Genomic DNA, 12,374 nt, shown 5'->3' with positions numbered 1-12,374 from the left:
ATCACTTTGCTAAGATGTGCAAATCGAAGAAAGTGCACACGATTGCAGATGACGACACAGACACTAAAACTGAACTTTTCATTGGTGCAGTAACAAAAAGTTCCAAAGAAGATGAATGGAAGGTTGATTAAAAAATTTCCAACATGATGGTGAATTTCAAGCTTGACAAGTGCACAAGCAAAAGTCATTCCCATAAGCCTGTAACATAAGATAAGAAAAAGAACTAACTAAAACAAAAATGAAGCTGTCTACTTATGCAGTTGAAAAGGTTGCAGTAGAAAGCAAGTTCATGCTTAAAGTGAACTACAAAAAACAGTCTCAAGCACTTCCATTCATAGCGGTGAAAACTGATGCAAAACCCATTCTTGGACTGAAAGCTTGTGAAAATCTGAAGCTAATCAAGAGAATAATGACTGTCACCACTGATGATACCCTGAGTGAGTATAAACGTGTTCCAGGGGATTAGTTGCCTAAAGGGAGAACACACCATCAAGATTGACAAAACTGCGACACCCAAAATACACCCGCCCAGGAAAATACCAGTAATGCTGAGAGAGCAACTGAAAGCAGAGTTGGACAGAATGGAGAAACTTCATCTCATCAAGAAAATTGAGAAACCGGCAAAGTGGGTTAATCCAATTGTAATTGTAGAAAAATCAGGTGCGAATCTGCGAGTCTGTCTGGATCCCAGAGACCTAAACCAGGCAGTACAAAGAGACCATTACCAGTTGCCCACAGTAGAAGAGATCACACGTAAGCTCGCTGATGCTAAATACTATTCAGTCTTGGATGAGAATTCAGGCTTCTGGCAAGTCAAGCTGAATGAATGCAGCACCTGTCTCTGTACCTTCAACACACCATACGGGCAATACAGGTTTTTATGCTTACCTCTTGGTATTAATTCAGCTCAGGAGGTGTTTCACAGAACAGTGAAGCAGCTGTTTGAAGGGTGAGAGGGCATGGAAAACTATATCTACGATGTGCTGGTCTGGGGAGCCTCACAAGAAGAATATGACCACAGACTGAGGCAGGTGCTGGCCAGAACTAGAGAAAAGAACCTCAAGTCGAAGAAGGAAAAGTGCAAAATACGTCTTCATGAAATCAAGCAGCAGGGACATGTGCTAACAAGTGAGGGACTGAAGCCGGGCCCGAGTAAAATCGAAGCAGTCGTGAACATGTCATCCCCAGAATGTAAGGAAGAATTGGAGAGATTTTTGGGAATGGTGACCTATCTTGGGAAATTCATTCTGAACATGCCAGCCCTGACAGCACCTCCCAGAGAACTTCTACAAAATGATATGAAATGGGATTGGTAACAAAGTTACCAGGAAACTTTGACCAGTCTGAAGAAAACACCACCCCAGGCATCACTTAAAGTATTACAACGTCAGTCAGTCAAGATCTCAGTGGATGATTCAAAGACTGGCCTGGGAGCTGTCCTCTTGAAAAATGAGGCACCAGTGGCATACGCTTCAAAGGCAATGACTGAAACAGCAGCGGTGTGCCCAAATAGAGAAAGAAATGCTAGCAATTGTGTTTCCATCAGTTTGTCTATGGCAAAGACATAGAGATAAGAGTCTGATCATAAACCTTTGGAAGCAATACTTAAAAAGGCCCTTATCTGTGCACCACCAAGAATCTAAAGATTACTAATGCATCTGCAGAAACACCAGGTCAGAGTTAAATACAAACCAGGCAAGGAAATGTATATCACAGACACACTGTCACGTGCATACCTACTCATCATGGAGGAAGAGGATAAAGAAATGGAAGCACAGGTTCACATGCTGACAAAGAACTGTGTGTCTCTCTCTGGGGTTTCTTGTTGCCCTTGGTGGAGTTGCCTTCTCTCTAGGGTCTCTTGCCCTCGCTTTGGGGTCTCTCATTGCTCTCGGCAGAGCTGCCCTCTCTCTGGGGTCTCTCGTTGCTCTTGGCAGAGCTGCCCTCTCTCTGGGGTCTCTCTTTGCTCTTGGCAGAGCTGCCCTCTCTCTGGGGTCTCTCGTTGCTCTTGGCAGAGCTGCCCTCTCTCTGGGGTCTCTCGTTGCCCTCGGCAGAGCTGCCCTCTCTCTGGGGCCTCTTCTAATTTTCTGTCTGTGGTTTTTTTTTGTTCTTGTAGTTACATCTTTAAATTACGTTGCTTTTTTAAGACTGCACTAGTACCCTTTTTGTTACACCCAGGCTGTCATTGCTAGGACACAGTGACTTCCCTCCATCTCTTTTTTTGGAGTTTTGTTTCTGGGGAGATTCTTGGTTAAAAAAAAAACTGCTTTGCAGGTGTTGTATTTTGCAACAAATGTATCAAACCAGGTAAAGAGAATTCCAGCTTTTTGTACTGTACTGGGCTTGGGGAACAGAAGCATTTCATTTTTTTAAACTGGTAAACTTCACTTTGCCCAGCTGAAAATAGTTTCCTTTCTCCTAAACTCTGCAGGTTTTGTTTTCTTTTTCTTTTTACTCTCAATGCCGCTTGTTTTAAACTCTTGAGAACAGCAGCAATTCATTTGTTTTCATTACTGAAAACCTTTACTTTTCCCAACTGAAAGGTGTTCCCAGTCTCTTAAACTCTGCAAGCTCTTTCTTTTTTTTAAACTGTGCACTGCAGGTTTCTCTCTTGACTTCTGCCAGCCAATTTTTTTTTTTTAAAACTTCAGTGCGGCATGGCCACCATGCTGCAACCTGCTGAGCCCTGGGATCACTACCTATCCTATAGTGTAAGCACAGCTACTTTTTTGTATTTCTGCTCGCGGTCTTGTGAACTGTGTCACTCGGGTTTTTGCAATTTTCTGTATTGGACTTCCACTCACTCTGGTGGATCCCTCACTTCCAAGTCTGTGGTGAAGCTCCTTCAGCTTTTTCTTCAAGTTTTCTTCTTAGGTGCACATCTCTCTAGTTGGGCTTCAGTTGTTTTTAGTGTTTCACCAAGAAAGCAAGACATTGTAATATTTTTCTTCTGGTAATGACCCTGGCATATTTTCTTATATACTGGAAGTCGGGCTGTAATTGGATTAAGAGCTAAAGTGACGGCAAGAGTCTGAAGTCAACTGTAAGAAGTGGTTTTGATATGTTAATGAACCAAGAGGAACTTCAATCATGGTTTTACATAAAGCAATAACAGGAATAGTTTGAATTGTTTTAGTTCAAAGGGGGATATATGCAGGTTGTAAAAAGGTGCAAGGAAGTGAGGTAAAGATAGACTTCTAAAAATAAACTTACCCTAAGAGTTGAAGTAAAGAACAATTTAATCAATTCTGGGAAGAAAGCATTTCTGAAGAGACTGGTTGAAACAATAGAGAGATCAAAGGGAAGGAAAGCATTTAAGGAAATACTAAAGCCTACGTGAGAGGGTAACTGCTTAGATCTCCCAGAAGACAGCAGGATAGCTGGTCAGATATCCCAGAAGACAGTGTGAACAGGAGAGAGTGTGAACAAGGCCAGACCTGAAGACCCAGTTGCTGTCAGCCTCATAGGACACTCCAAGCAAAAAAGGCACTGTGTGGTAAAAATTACTGGACTTCTATAGATTCTAAAATCTATAAGGATAGTTGCTAAACAGAAAAAGGGAAGGTTAGTTCTGAGGGTAATTAAGTTAAGATTTGTGGAACTGTTTTAAAGTACTTTTACTGTGTAAATCCATTCTTGTATTTAAGTGTATCTGTTTTTTATATCTTTTTTTCTTTATTCTTTTAATAACTGTCAACTTTACTATAAAATCATCACAAGTAGTCGGGGAAATAATTTCCCGATTTCAGAACCGCTCCTCATAGTGTACAAATTGCAAAAACTGTTTTGGCAGCTGTTTCAAGTTTTCCTTTGGGATTTCAGCAGCTCAGCATTTACCCTCTGCTGTGCCATAACAGTTTCATACTTTGGAATGCTGCTCTGGTTTCATGCATTTAGCTGCCAACTTTCACATCACTGCAGATCACCATGTTGGATTATGGTACTATTTCTGATGTGATAATTTTTACAAGTGACCACTTCTGCCATGTTGTATTATGTTGATAGTGCTGATATTCTGCTCCTGCCAACCGAGTTATAATATGGGTTTGTTAGATATCTCAATGATGAGACCTTGAGACATGTATATTTAAACAAGAGCCCTTTATTGTTAGTCTTTAACTGTTTACAGGTCCCAGGTTACTCTTATGCATGGTGCTGTTTCTCCATGCAGGCTGGTTCCAGAGTGTTCTCTCTAGATTGTTCTCTCAATCTATTATCATGTGACTCTATGCATCATACCGTGGGCGGTGCTATTCTCCAGTTCCGCATTAACTCTTGATTTGCTGAACACCCTTACATTACAATGGCATGCAGACACATCATGCAACACCCATCTTGATGGTAATGGTAGAGTGGGAAATATGCCAGGCCATGAATTTACAGATTGTGGTTGTATTCTATTCTGCTGCTGCTGATGGCCCACAGCACCTCATGGATGCACCGTTTTGAATTGTTAGACCTGTTCAAAATCTATTCCATTTACCATGATGGATGTGCAACACAACACGATGGAGGGAATCCTCAATGTTAAGATGGGACTTCATCTCCACAAGGGCTGTGTGGTGGTCACTCCTACCAATAGTGTCATGGACAGATGCATCTGTGACAGGTAGATTGCAATGACGAGGGCAAGTTGGTTTTTCCCTCTTGTTGGTTCCTTCACCACCAGCCACAGACCCAGCCGGGCAGCTATATCATTTAGAAATCGGCCAGCTCTGTCAGTAGTGGTGCTACCGAGCCACTCTTGGTGATGGACATTGAAGTCCCCCATCCACAGTACGTTCTGTGCCCTTGCCACCCTCAGTGTTTTGTCCAAGTGATGTTCAACGTGGAGGAGCACTGATTCATCAGCTGAGGGAGGGCGGTATGTGATAATCAGCAGGAGGTTTCCTTGCCCATGTTTAACCTGATGCCATGAGACCTCATGAGGTCCAGAGTCGATCTTGAGAACTCCCAGGGTACCTCCCTCCTGACTGTATACCACTGTGCCACCACCTCTGCTGTGTCTGTCCTGCTGGCGGAACAGGACATACCCTGGAATGGTGATGGTGGTGTCTAGGACATTGTCTGTAAGGTATGATCCTGTGGGTATGCTTTTTGAAAATCCAAATACACCATGTCCACTGGTTCTCCCTTACCATTCTTACTAGTTACATCCTCTAACAGATTTATCAAACACAGTTTCCACTTCACAAATCTGCATTTACTCTGCTTAATCATTTCATGATTTAAGTGCCTTTTGCCACATTCCTAATAATAGATTCTAGCATTTTGCCTGGGACTGACTTTGGTCCAACCGGCCTAAAGTTCCTTGGTTTCTTTCTTCTTCCTTTCTTGAATAGCAGTGTTATGTTTGTTGCCTTCCAATCCTTTGGAATTGTTCTAGAATCTATGGAATTCTGGATGATGAAGACCAATGCATCCACTATCTTTTTAGCTATCTCTTTTAAAACCCCAGGAAGCAAGCCAGCGGGTATGTGGCATCGAACCCAATTAATTCCTCCAGTACTATTTCTTTACTTGTAATGATTTCTCTAAATTCCTCATTCTCACTAGACCCCTGGTTCCCCATTATTTCCAGGAAGTTTTTTTGTGTCTTCTAGTGTGAAGACAGATACGATGTATGTCCCTGCTATTTCCTTATGTGGACTGGTAGTTGGGGAGGGTACGTAGGTATGTGGGATGGGGCAGGGTGGATTCCGCTGTTGATCACTGACCTACACCAGAGATTAATAACAGCACAATGCTTGCCTAAATATCGCACAACAAGCCCAGGTCTCCAGCACTGAGTCACCTTTGCAGACATTTTCTGAGGGGCCCAGGTAGCACTAATCTGCCCATCAGAAGTTTAAACTTCCCAGGCAATAACCGTGCATGTGGGCAGGTCAGGACTCCCAAAAGATCCCAATGCACAACAGCAGCGAATGTCCTAACATTCATTGCAGCAGGCATTAGAAGGTGTGGCCCACTTGTGTGACTGCTTAAATGAACTCCTTAAGTGTTCACCTCCTAAAATCAGCAACAGATTTGCATTTCACGGGGATCAAGCTGAATGGAACGAGTTGCATTTTATCATTCCTGTAATTCTAAGAACACATTTTCCAAACCTCTTCAATGTCACAAATGCATTACAATCACTTCTCCTGCCTAATAATTCAGCAGCTGCCTTGACTCTGGAACCAGTGTGTGCCTCACATTGAGCCGAATAATGATTTTTCAGCATACTTTAACAAAGCGCAAACAAGTTAAAGCTAACTAATAGTTAGAATTTAAGCTGGATACTTCAGTAACACAAGCCAATTAATTGAAAAAAGATAACTTACCACTCAAAAAATTATAAATAATGGGGTTTGCTGCGCTGTTGGCGTACACTAGCCAATGTGAGAATGTAAACCATGCATAGAGTGTTGCTCTGTTGTTAACATTGTCAAAGGCTCCAAACACCCTGAGGGAACGAACAAGAAAAACTGGATCAATCCCTGTGGTCGTTTTACAGAAATAAATCGCAGTTATAAATTTAATTTTAAAGGCATCATCCCCCGATTGCTTTTATGACATGGCCCATTTTAAAGGACAGAATCACATGCTTGGGGATCTTGCGTGGATTTACTTCCTGTGTTGTTTGGTCTGAAAACTCAAGGGGCCGGATTTATTACCCCCTCCCCCATCCCCCCCTCCAACGCTGGGTGTGTTTTCGGCGGCGGAGGTGGGGGGGCATGTAAATTATTACGGGTAGGTAGCCCACCATCTTCCTGCCCACACCTGACCCATCCCATAATATGGGGGCGGTTGTGTAATGCGCCCAGTAGCCTTCCCAACCCTTAGGCCTATTGAGCCCCTTGACTGTCCAACTAAGTGGCAATTAAGGGCCTCAATCCATCTCTAAGGCGGGCAAGAGAGAGAGAACACTATATTTTCAAGGTTGGTGAAAAGGCAGGAAGGTGGTTACATCCTTTGGGGCAGTCCCCTGTGCACATCAGGGGTGTCCCACCCGAAGACTGTGCCCCCCGTACCCCCTTTGTGCCCCCCCTCCCTCCTCCCCAGTCTCCAAAACCAACCCTTCAACCTACTCATCACCTTCCCTCGGGTGCCCAATCCCTCCCTGCCCAAAAAGCCTGGGACTTACCTGGGTCTGGTCACCATCGATCTTCTTTGTGGAGGTGCTTGTAGTCCCAGGAGCGCCCCCAGTACTAGTTCTGGCACTGCTGGGACTGCAAGGCCTGCCAGTTAATCAGATTAGCCAGCAGCTCTCGAGGCTGGGCCTTCCTTCTGCTGTAGGGTGGAAGTCCCACTCTCTGCTTGTTAAGGACACCCACAGAGAAATGTCACTGTGGGGGTGGCCTTTTTTAAAGGGTTCGGAGCTGAAATTGTTGACCCCAATGTTGATTCCTGCAGAGTTTCTGTTTATATTTCAGATTTTTACTGTCCCCAATATTTTGCTCTCATATTTTAGCAGTCACTGAACCCTTTATTTTCAACTGTACTGTAATCTTTGTTGTTTTCTCTATGAGGAATAAATTCAATGTGGCTGCAATAATCAAATCTGTAATAAATTTTGCATTAAATGTACCTGAGTCACTTCCAAATTACTGTGCCCCTTCACTTTTTACAGTTGTTCTATGTGCTGATATCACTGTTTAATACTTGTCTAAATAAGATTTAAAATAAAAAAAGATATTTTACTCTATATAAACTGTATTGGACAGGAGAGATATATGAAGATAAAAACAAAAATACCTGGAAAAACTCAGCAGGTCTGGCAGCATCTGTGGAGAGGAACACAGTTAACGTTTCGAGTCCGAATGACCCTTCAACAGAAGTAAGTAAAAATAGAAGAGAGGTGAAATATAAGCTGGTTTAAGGGGGGGTGGGACAAGTAGAGCTGGATAGAGGGCCAATGATAGGTGGAGATAACCAAGAGATGTCACAGACAGAAGGACAAAGAGGTGTTGAAGGTGGTGATATTATCTAAGGAATGTGCTAATTAAGGGTAGAAAGCAGGACAAGCAAGGTACAGACAGCCCTAGTGGGGGTGGGGTGGGGGTGAAGGTATCGAAAAAGGCTAAAAGGTAGAGATAAAACAATGGATGGGAATACATTTAAAAATAATGGAAATAGGTGGGAAAAGAAAAATCTATATAAATTATTGGAAAAAAAAGGGGGGGATTAGAAAGGGGGTGGGGATGGAGGAGCGAGTTCATGATCTAAAATTGTTGAATCCCCACCCCCTTTCTAATCCCCCCCTTTTTTCCCAATAACTTATATAGATTTTTCTTTTCCCACCTATTTCCATTATTTTTAAATGTATTTCCATCCATTGTTTTATCTCTACCTTTTAGCCTTTTACAATTCCTTCACCCCACCCCACCCCCACTAGGGCTATCTGTACCTTGCTTGTCCTGCTTTCTACCCTTAATTAGCACATTCCTTAGATAATATCACCACCTTCAACACCTCTTTATCCTTTTGTCTGTGACATCTTTTGGAAATCTCCACCTATCACTGGCCCTCTATCCAGCTCTACCTGTCCCACCCCCCCTTAAACCAGCTTATATTTCACCTCTCTTCTATTTTTACTTAGTTCTGTTGAAGGGTCATTCGGACTCGAAACGTTAAATGTATTCCTCTCCGCAGATGCTGCCAGACCTGCTGAGTTTTTCCAGGTATTTTTGTTTTTGTTTTGTATTTCCAGCATCTGCAGTTTTTTGCTTTTATCTTAGATATATGAAGATAGTTTGGCAAATTAGCTTTACGTACAAATCTAAGTATTACTTGAATAGTTTCAAAGATATGAAGTCTTTAGAAATGGGATTTGAGTACTGGGTGTGATGTCTAACTAATAACCCTAGATTCTGCCTACATGTCAACTGTTCTTATTAACTTCTATTGATTCCCAAATCCTTTTCCTAATTGGTATTTTGATCAGTGGTGTGGACTGCAGTATATCGGATGTCCTACTGCTTAAACCCTGTAAATCCTTTTATCAACTGTGACGAAAATTCACCATTCTACACAGTGTTGTGATGCACTGCACAGGTACTGCTCCCAGATGGGCAGTTCCCATTTTCAATCGTGGGGTCAGGTTTTTAGTTAATTAGCAACTCTCCCTTTCATCTTATTAGCTATAGCCTTTTAGTAACGTTGTCAATACCCGTTAGAAAGTCTAATAGTGAATGCATTACACTTATTTACTTAAACAGTGGCATCCCCAAAAACACCTAATGAATTTGAAAGACACTGGGTGTCCATATAATAATGACCCGTGTTTACATAGCATTCTCCAGCTGTAAAAAGCTGTCTCAAAGTGCAGTGAGGTGAAGTTGACAAGAACCCTTGTATTGAGGTTTGAACCTCAGGGTAAGTCATGCACCTCCCATTATGGTCATACTCTAATGCCCAAGGCTCCAGGAATCATAGAATAATGCAACACTGAATGAGGCTCCTCAGCCCATTATGCCTGCGCTGGCACTTAGAAAGAACTATCTAATTAGCCTACTCCCATGCTCCTTCCCCAGAACGCTGTAAATGCATTTTAAAATTTTAAATAACTTTGGATACATGTTAGGTTTTGCTGGATTTTTTTAAAAAAAAGGTAAATAGACCAATCAGCAAATATAGATGGATAGACGCATAAATAAATGGATAGTTAACGCATTCTGCCCTCATGAAATAAGATGATACGTTATAAGACAGTATCCTTATCATAGACAATTAAGGAACCAACTTCATGTAAATGAAACTTCAGGCTGTGTAATCATTTAATTTAACAACAATATTTCCAGTATCACGAAAATTTGCTGTATGGAATTAATTTGATATCTCATCGACTAGTTTCACATTTTAAACTGCCCAAAAAGGGACATTTCACTGGAACACAATGCACTGCCTTAAAACGGCTGCCAGTTTGCATCTGTGTAGCCACATTCCATTTCATGGAGACATAGGTAGGGTCCATGGAGGCCCCAATCCATTATGACCTCCCTGGAGGTGTGAAAAGTTTCCATCCTATCTCATCCAAATGGAAGAATGGACCATTTAGGAGTTAATTTCTGGAACATTAAAAATTAAATACCTCAGCTATCACAATGGCTAGGAGGAGCTGTGCCAGACATGAGCTGATCAACTTTCTTTTAGAATATACAATTGACATGGGGAGAGGGTCATGTGCTACAACCTTTTGTGTGGATGCTTGAATTTGGGATTCGGCAGAGATATTCTAGCTGCTGGAGACAGAGGCAATCTCTCATCCTCTCTCTTTATATTATTCCATCAAAGCTTTGAATCCTGTTTTGCTGCGTTAAAAGTATGTCTACATCCCAACAGCAGACAGAGACTCTGCTAAAAGCCATTGGATTTCTATATCAGTGTTTCCATGAGAAAAGGGACATAGCAGCCACAACTTAAAACCAGCTGAAGAACCTACATCTCTGGATACAATCAGTGAATCTTTATTGACTTTCCTCCTTTTTAATCTGCATTTTAACATGGCCAAGTTTAACATCTGATACTCTGTTAAGTTGTAATTTTTTTTGCATGCTTGGGGTTTGTGTGTATATTTGCACGCGTTGATGGGAAGTAGGAGCTGTTTGCACATTCCCAACATTTTTAATATGTTTACTTGGGTGCGTTTTAGTACATTGTAACTAGCCCCTATATGTGTTTAACTCAAGAATACCTGTCTGGCTTAATTCTTACAAAATGCACACAGTCAAGTACATACTGAATTGGCAATACAGCATCCTTCTATCAGAACTCAAAGTCTCTGCTACAGCCAAACAGGGAGTTGGAAAAGAGGAAAACCAGTTTATTCCAGTCATAACACCAGTCCCCTGAAAGTACCAAACTCACCTTTTCAGAACATTTAGAACACTTATTGGAAGGTAGCAAAGCGTGAAAAAAATGAAAACCACCAGAAGCATCCGTGCTGTCTTCCGTCTTGTTTGGATCTGTTTGATTTCTGCAGCAACAGCACTTGTTCGTGACTTGACCTGGACTCTGCCACTCTTCTGGGATGAACACTGCAGGGCAACAGGCTTCCAATTTCTCTGGACTACCGAAGTCGTCCCCGGTATCTGTAATTTAAGTGCAAAAATTACAGAAGGTGGCAAACTTTATGAGAGTAGCAATAATCTTCCTCTAAATGGCCTTGTCACATACCTGTCGACACCAAAGTTTCCGAAATATTTGAAAGTAGGCCAAAATCATTAGGCACAAAGGAGCCAAATATGTAACAATGAAAAAGCAAATGTGATAGACCTTGGGGTAAATGTCATCTGTAATGAAAAAAGGGAAAGCATAATCAAAACTACACATTGAAAATTCAATGAAGTTATAATGAATCATTCTATTCAGGTTAATAGTAAATTAAAATAATATTAACCCACCATTTGGTTTTAATTTAAATTTTATACTCTTCCAGTGAATAAAAATTGTCAGTGGGGAGTTCAATTCAATATAATATATTCAGGGAATTACACGCAGTGTTACATAACACAAAAGATCATACTAACTAGGGAAGATAGCTGATCATCGTTCAACAATTTCTTTATCTTCCAAGTGGTAGTGGAGCATAGCTCAGGGTGGGAAATTTGGAACTTTGCATGGACTGTTAAGAGTTTATTAGAAACAAGTGCCTCTGAAGTGTAAACATTTCTATTCCACCACCGCTTAGAAATTTCACAAGGTGGGAGGATCACAGCTTGAAACCAGTGATGCTCCACAATTGTATATACACATCATACACACACTGTCATTTCACAATAAAGCTACATTAAAGACCAGACATAAAAATCATCCCACAAATTCTACCAGTGGCAAGGCTAGCATCAAATCACTGCAATGGATACTATTCCTTTTTACATTTAGAGTTGAGGTGGTATCTGTCTAAATAATATTACTTAATGAGATTATGGGACAGTCTTTTTTTCGGTCAGCCAGGTATCTAACCCTTGCAGGAAAACACCACATCGTGTTCAGCAGTCTTCAAAGTGAGATATTGAAAAGTCCACATAAGTAGAGTGTATCTGATGTGAAGTCTGCATTCTCTCTCAGTTTCAAGCTGAGAATCCCAAAACTTAGAACGGGTAGATACAGACTTTGTGTGAGTGTGAAATGGATAATAGCAAGTAGACAGCCCATTTTATATCTCTCCCGATTTCTAATCACATAGAGGTCAATTGAAATAAAAATTGAGAGCTGTAAAATGGATCATCCATTCCTTGTCACCCGTTTTAGCCTACGACACAAAACCAAGGTCAGATCGACTATTTGCATTGCTGTACAGTAATAAAAAACAAGCTTCATGCAATAATATGGGTAGTTCACCCTATCTTTCAGGCATTAAAACATGAGCCCCTTGGGAGCATGTAAGTATT

The 12,374-nt window shown here is 41.4% G+C and overlaps 1 protein-coding gene across 1 annotated transcript in view; it reads right to left on the bottom strand.

Moving 5' to 3' along the window:
- Window positions 1-12,374, bottom strand: part of hcrtr2 (hypocretin (orexin) receptor 2) — a 114,707-nt gene that overhangs the window by 34,689 nt on the left and 67,644 nt on the right. The window contains exons 4-6 of the mRNA XM_078542839.1: window positions 11,158-11,273; window positions 10,849-11,072; window positions 6,324-6,445 (exon numbers count right to left, since the gene is read on the bottom strand). Coding sequence (XP_078398965.1) covers window positions 6,324-6,445; window positions 10,849-11,072; window positions 11,158-11,273 — 462 coding nt within the window. The remainder of the gene's footprint in view (window positions 1-6,323; window positions 6,446-10,848; window positions 11,073-11,157; window positions 11,274-12,374) is intronic.

This window comes from Cetorhinus maximus, chromosome 5, assembly GCF_964194155.1.
Source record: "Cetorhinus maximus chromosome 5, sCetMax3.hap1.1, whole genome shotgun sequence".
In the NCBI taxonomy this organism is placed as follows: Eukaryota; Metazoa; Chordata; class Chondrichthyes; order Lamniformes; family Cetorhinidae; genus Cetorhinus; species Cetorhinus maximus.
The sequence above is the reverse complement of the archived record's forward strand: the minus strand, read 5'-3'. Positions and strand labels throughout refer to the sequence as shown.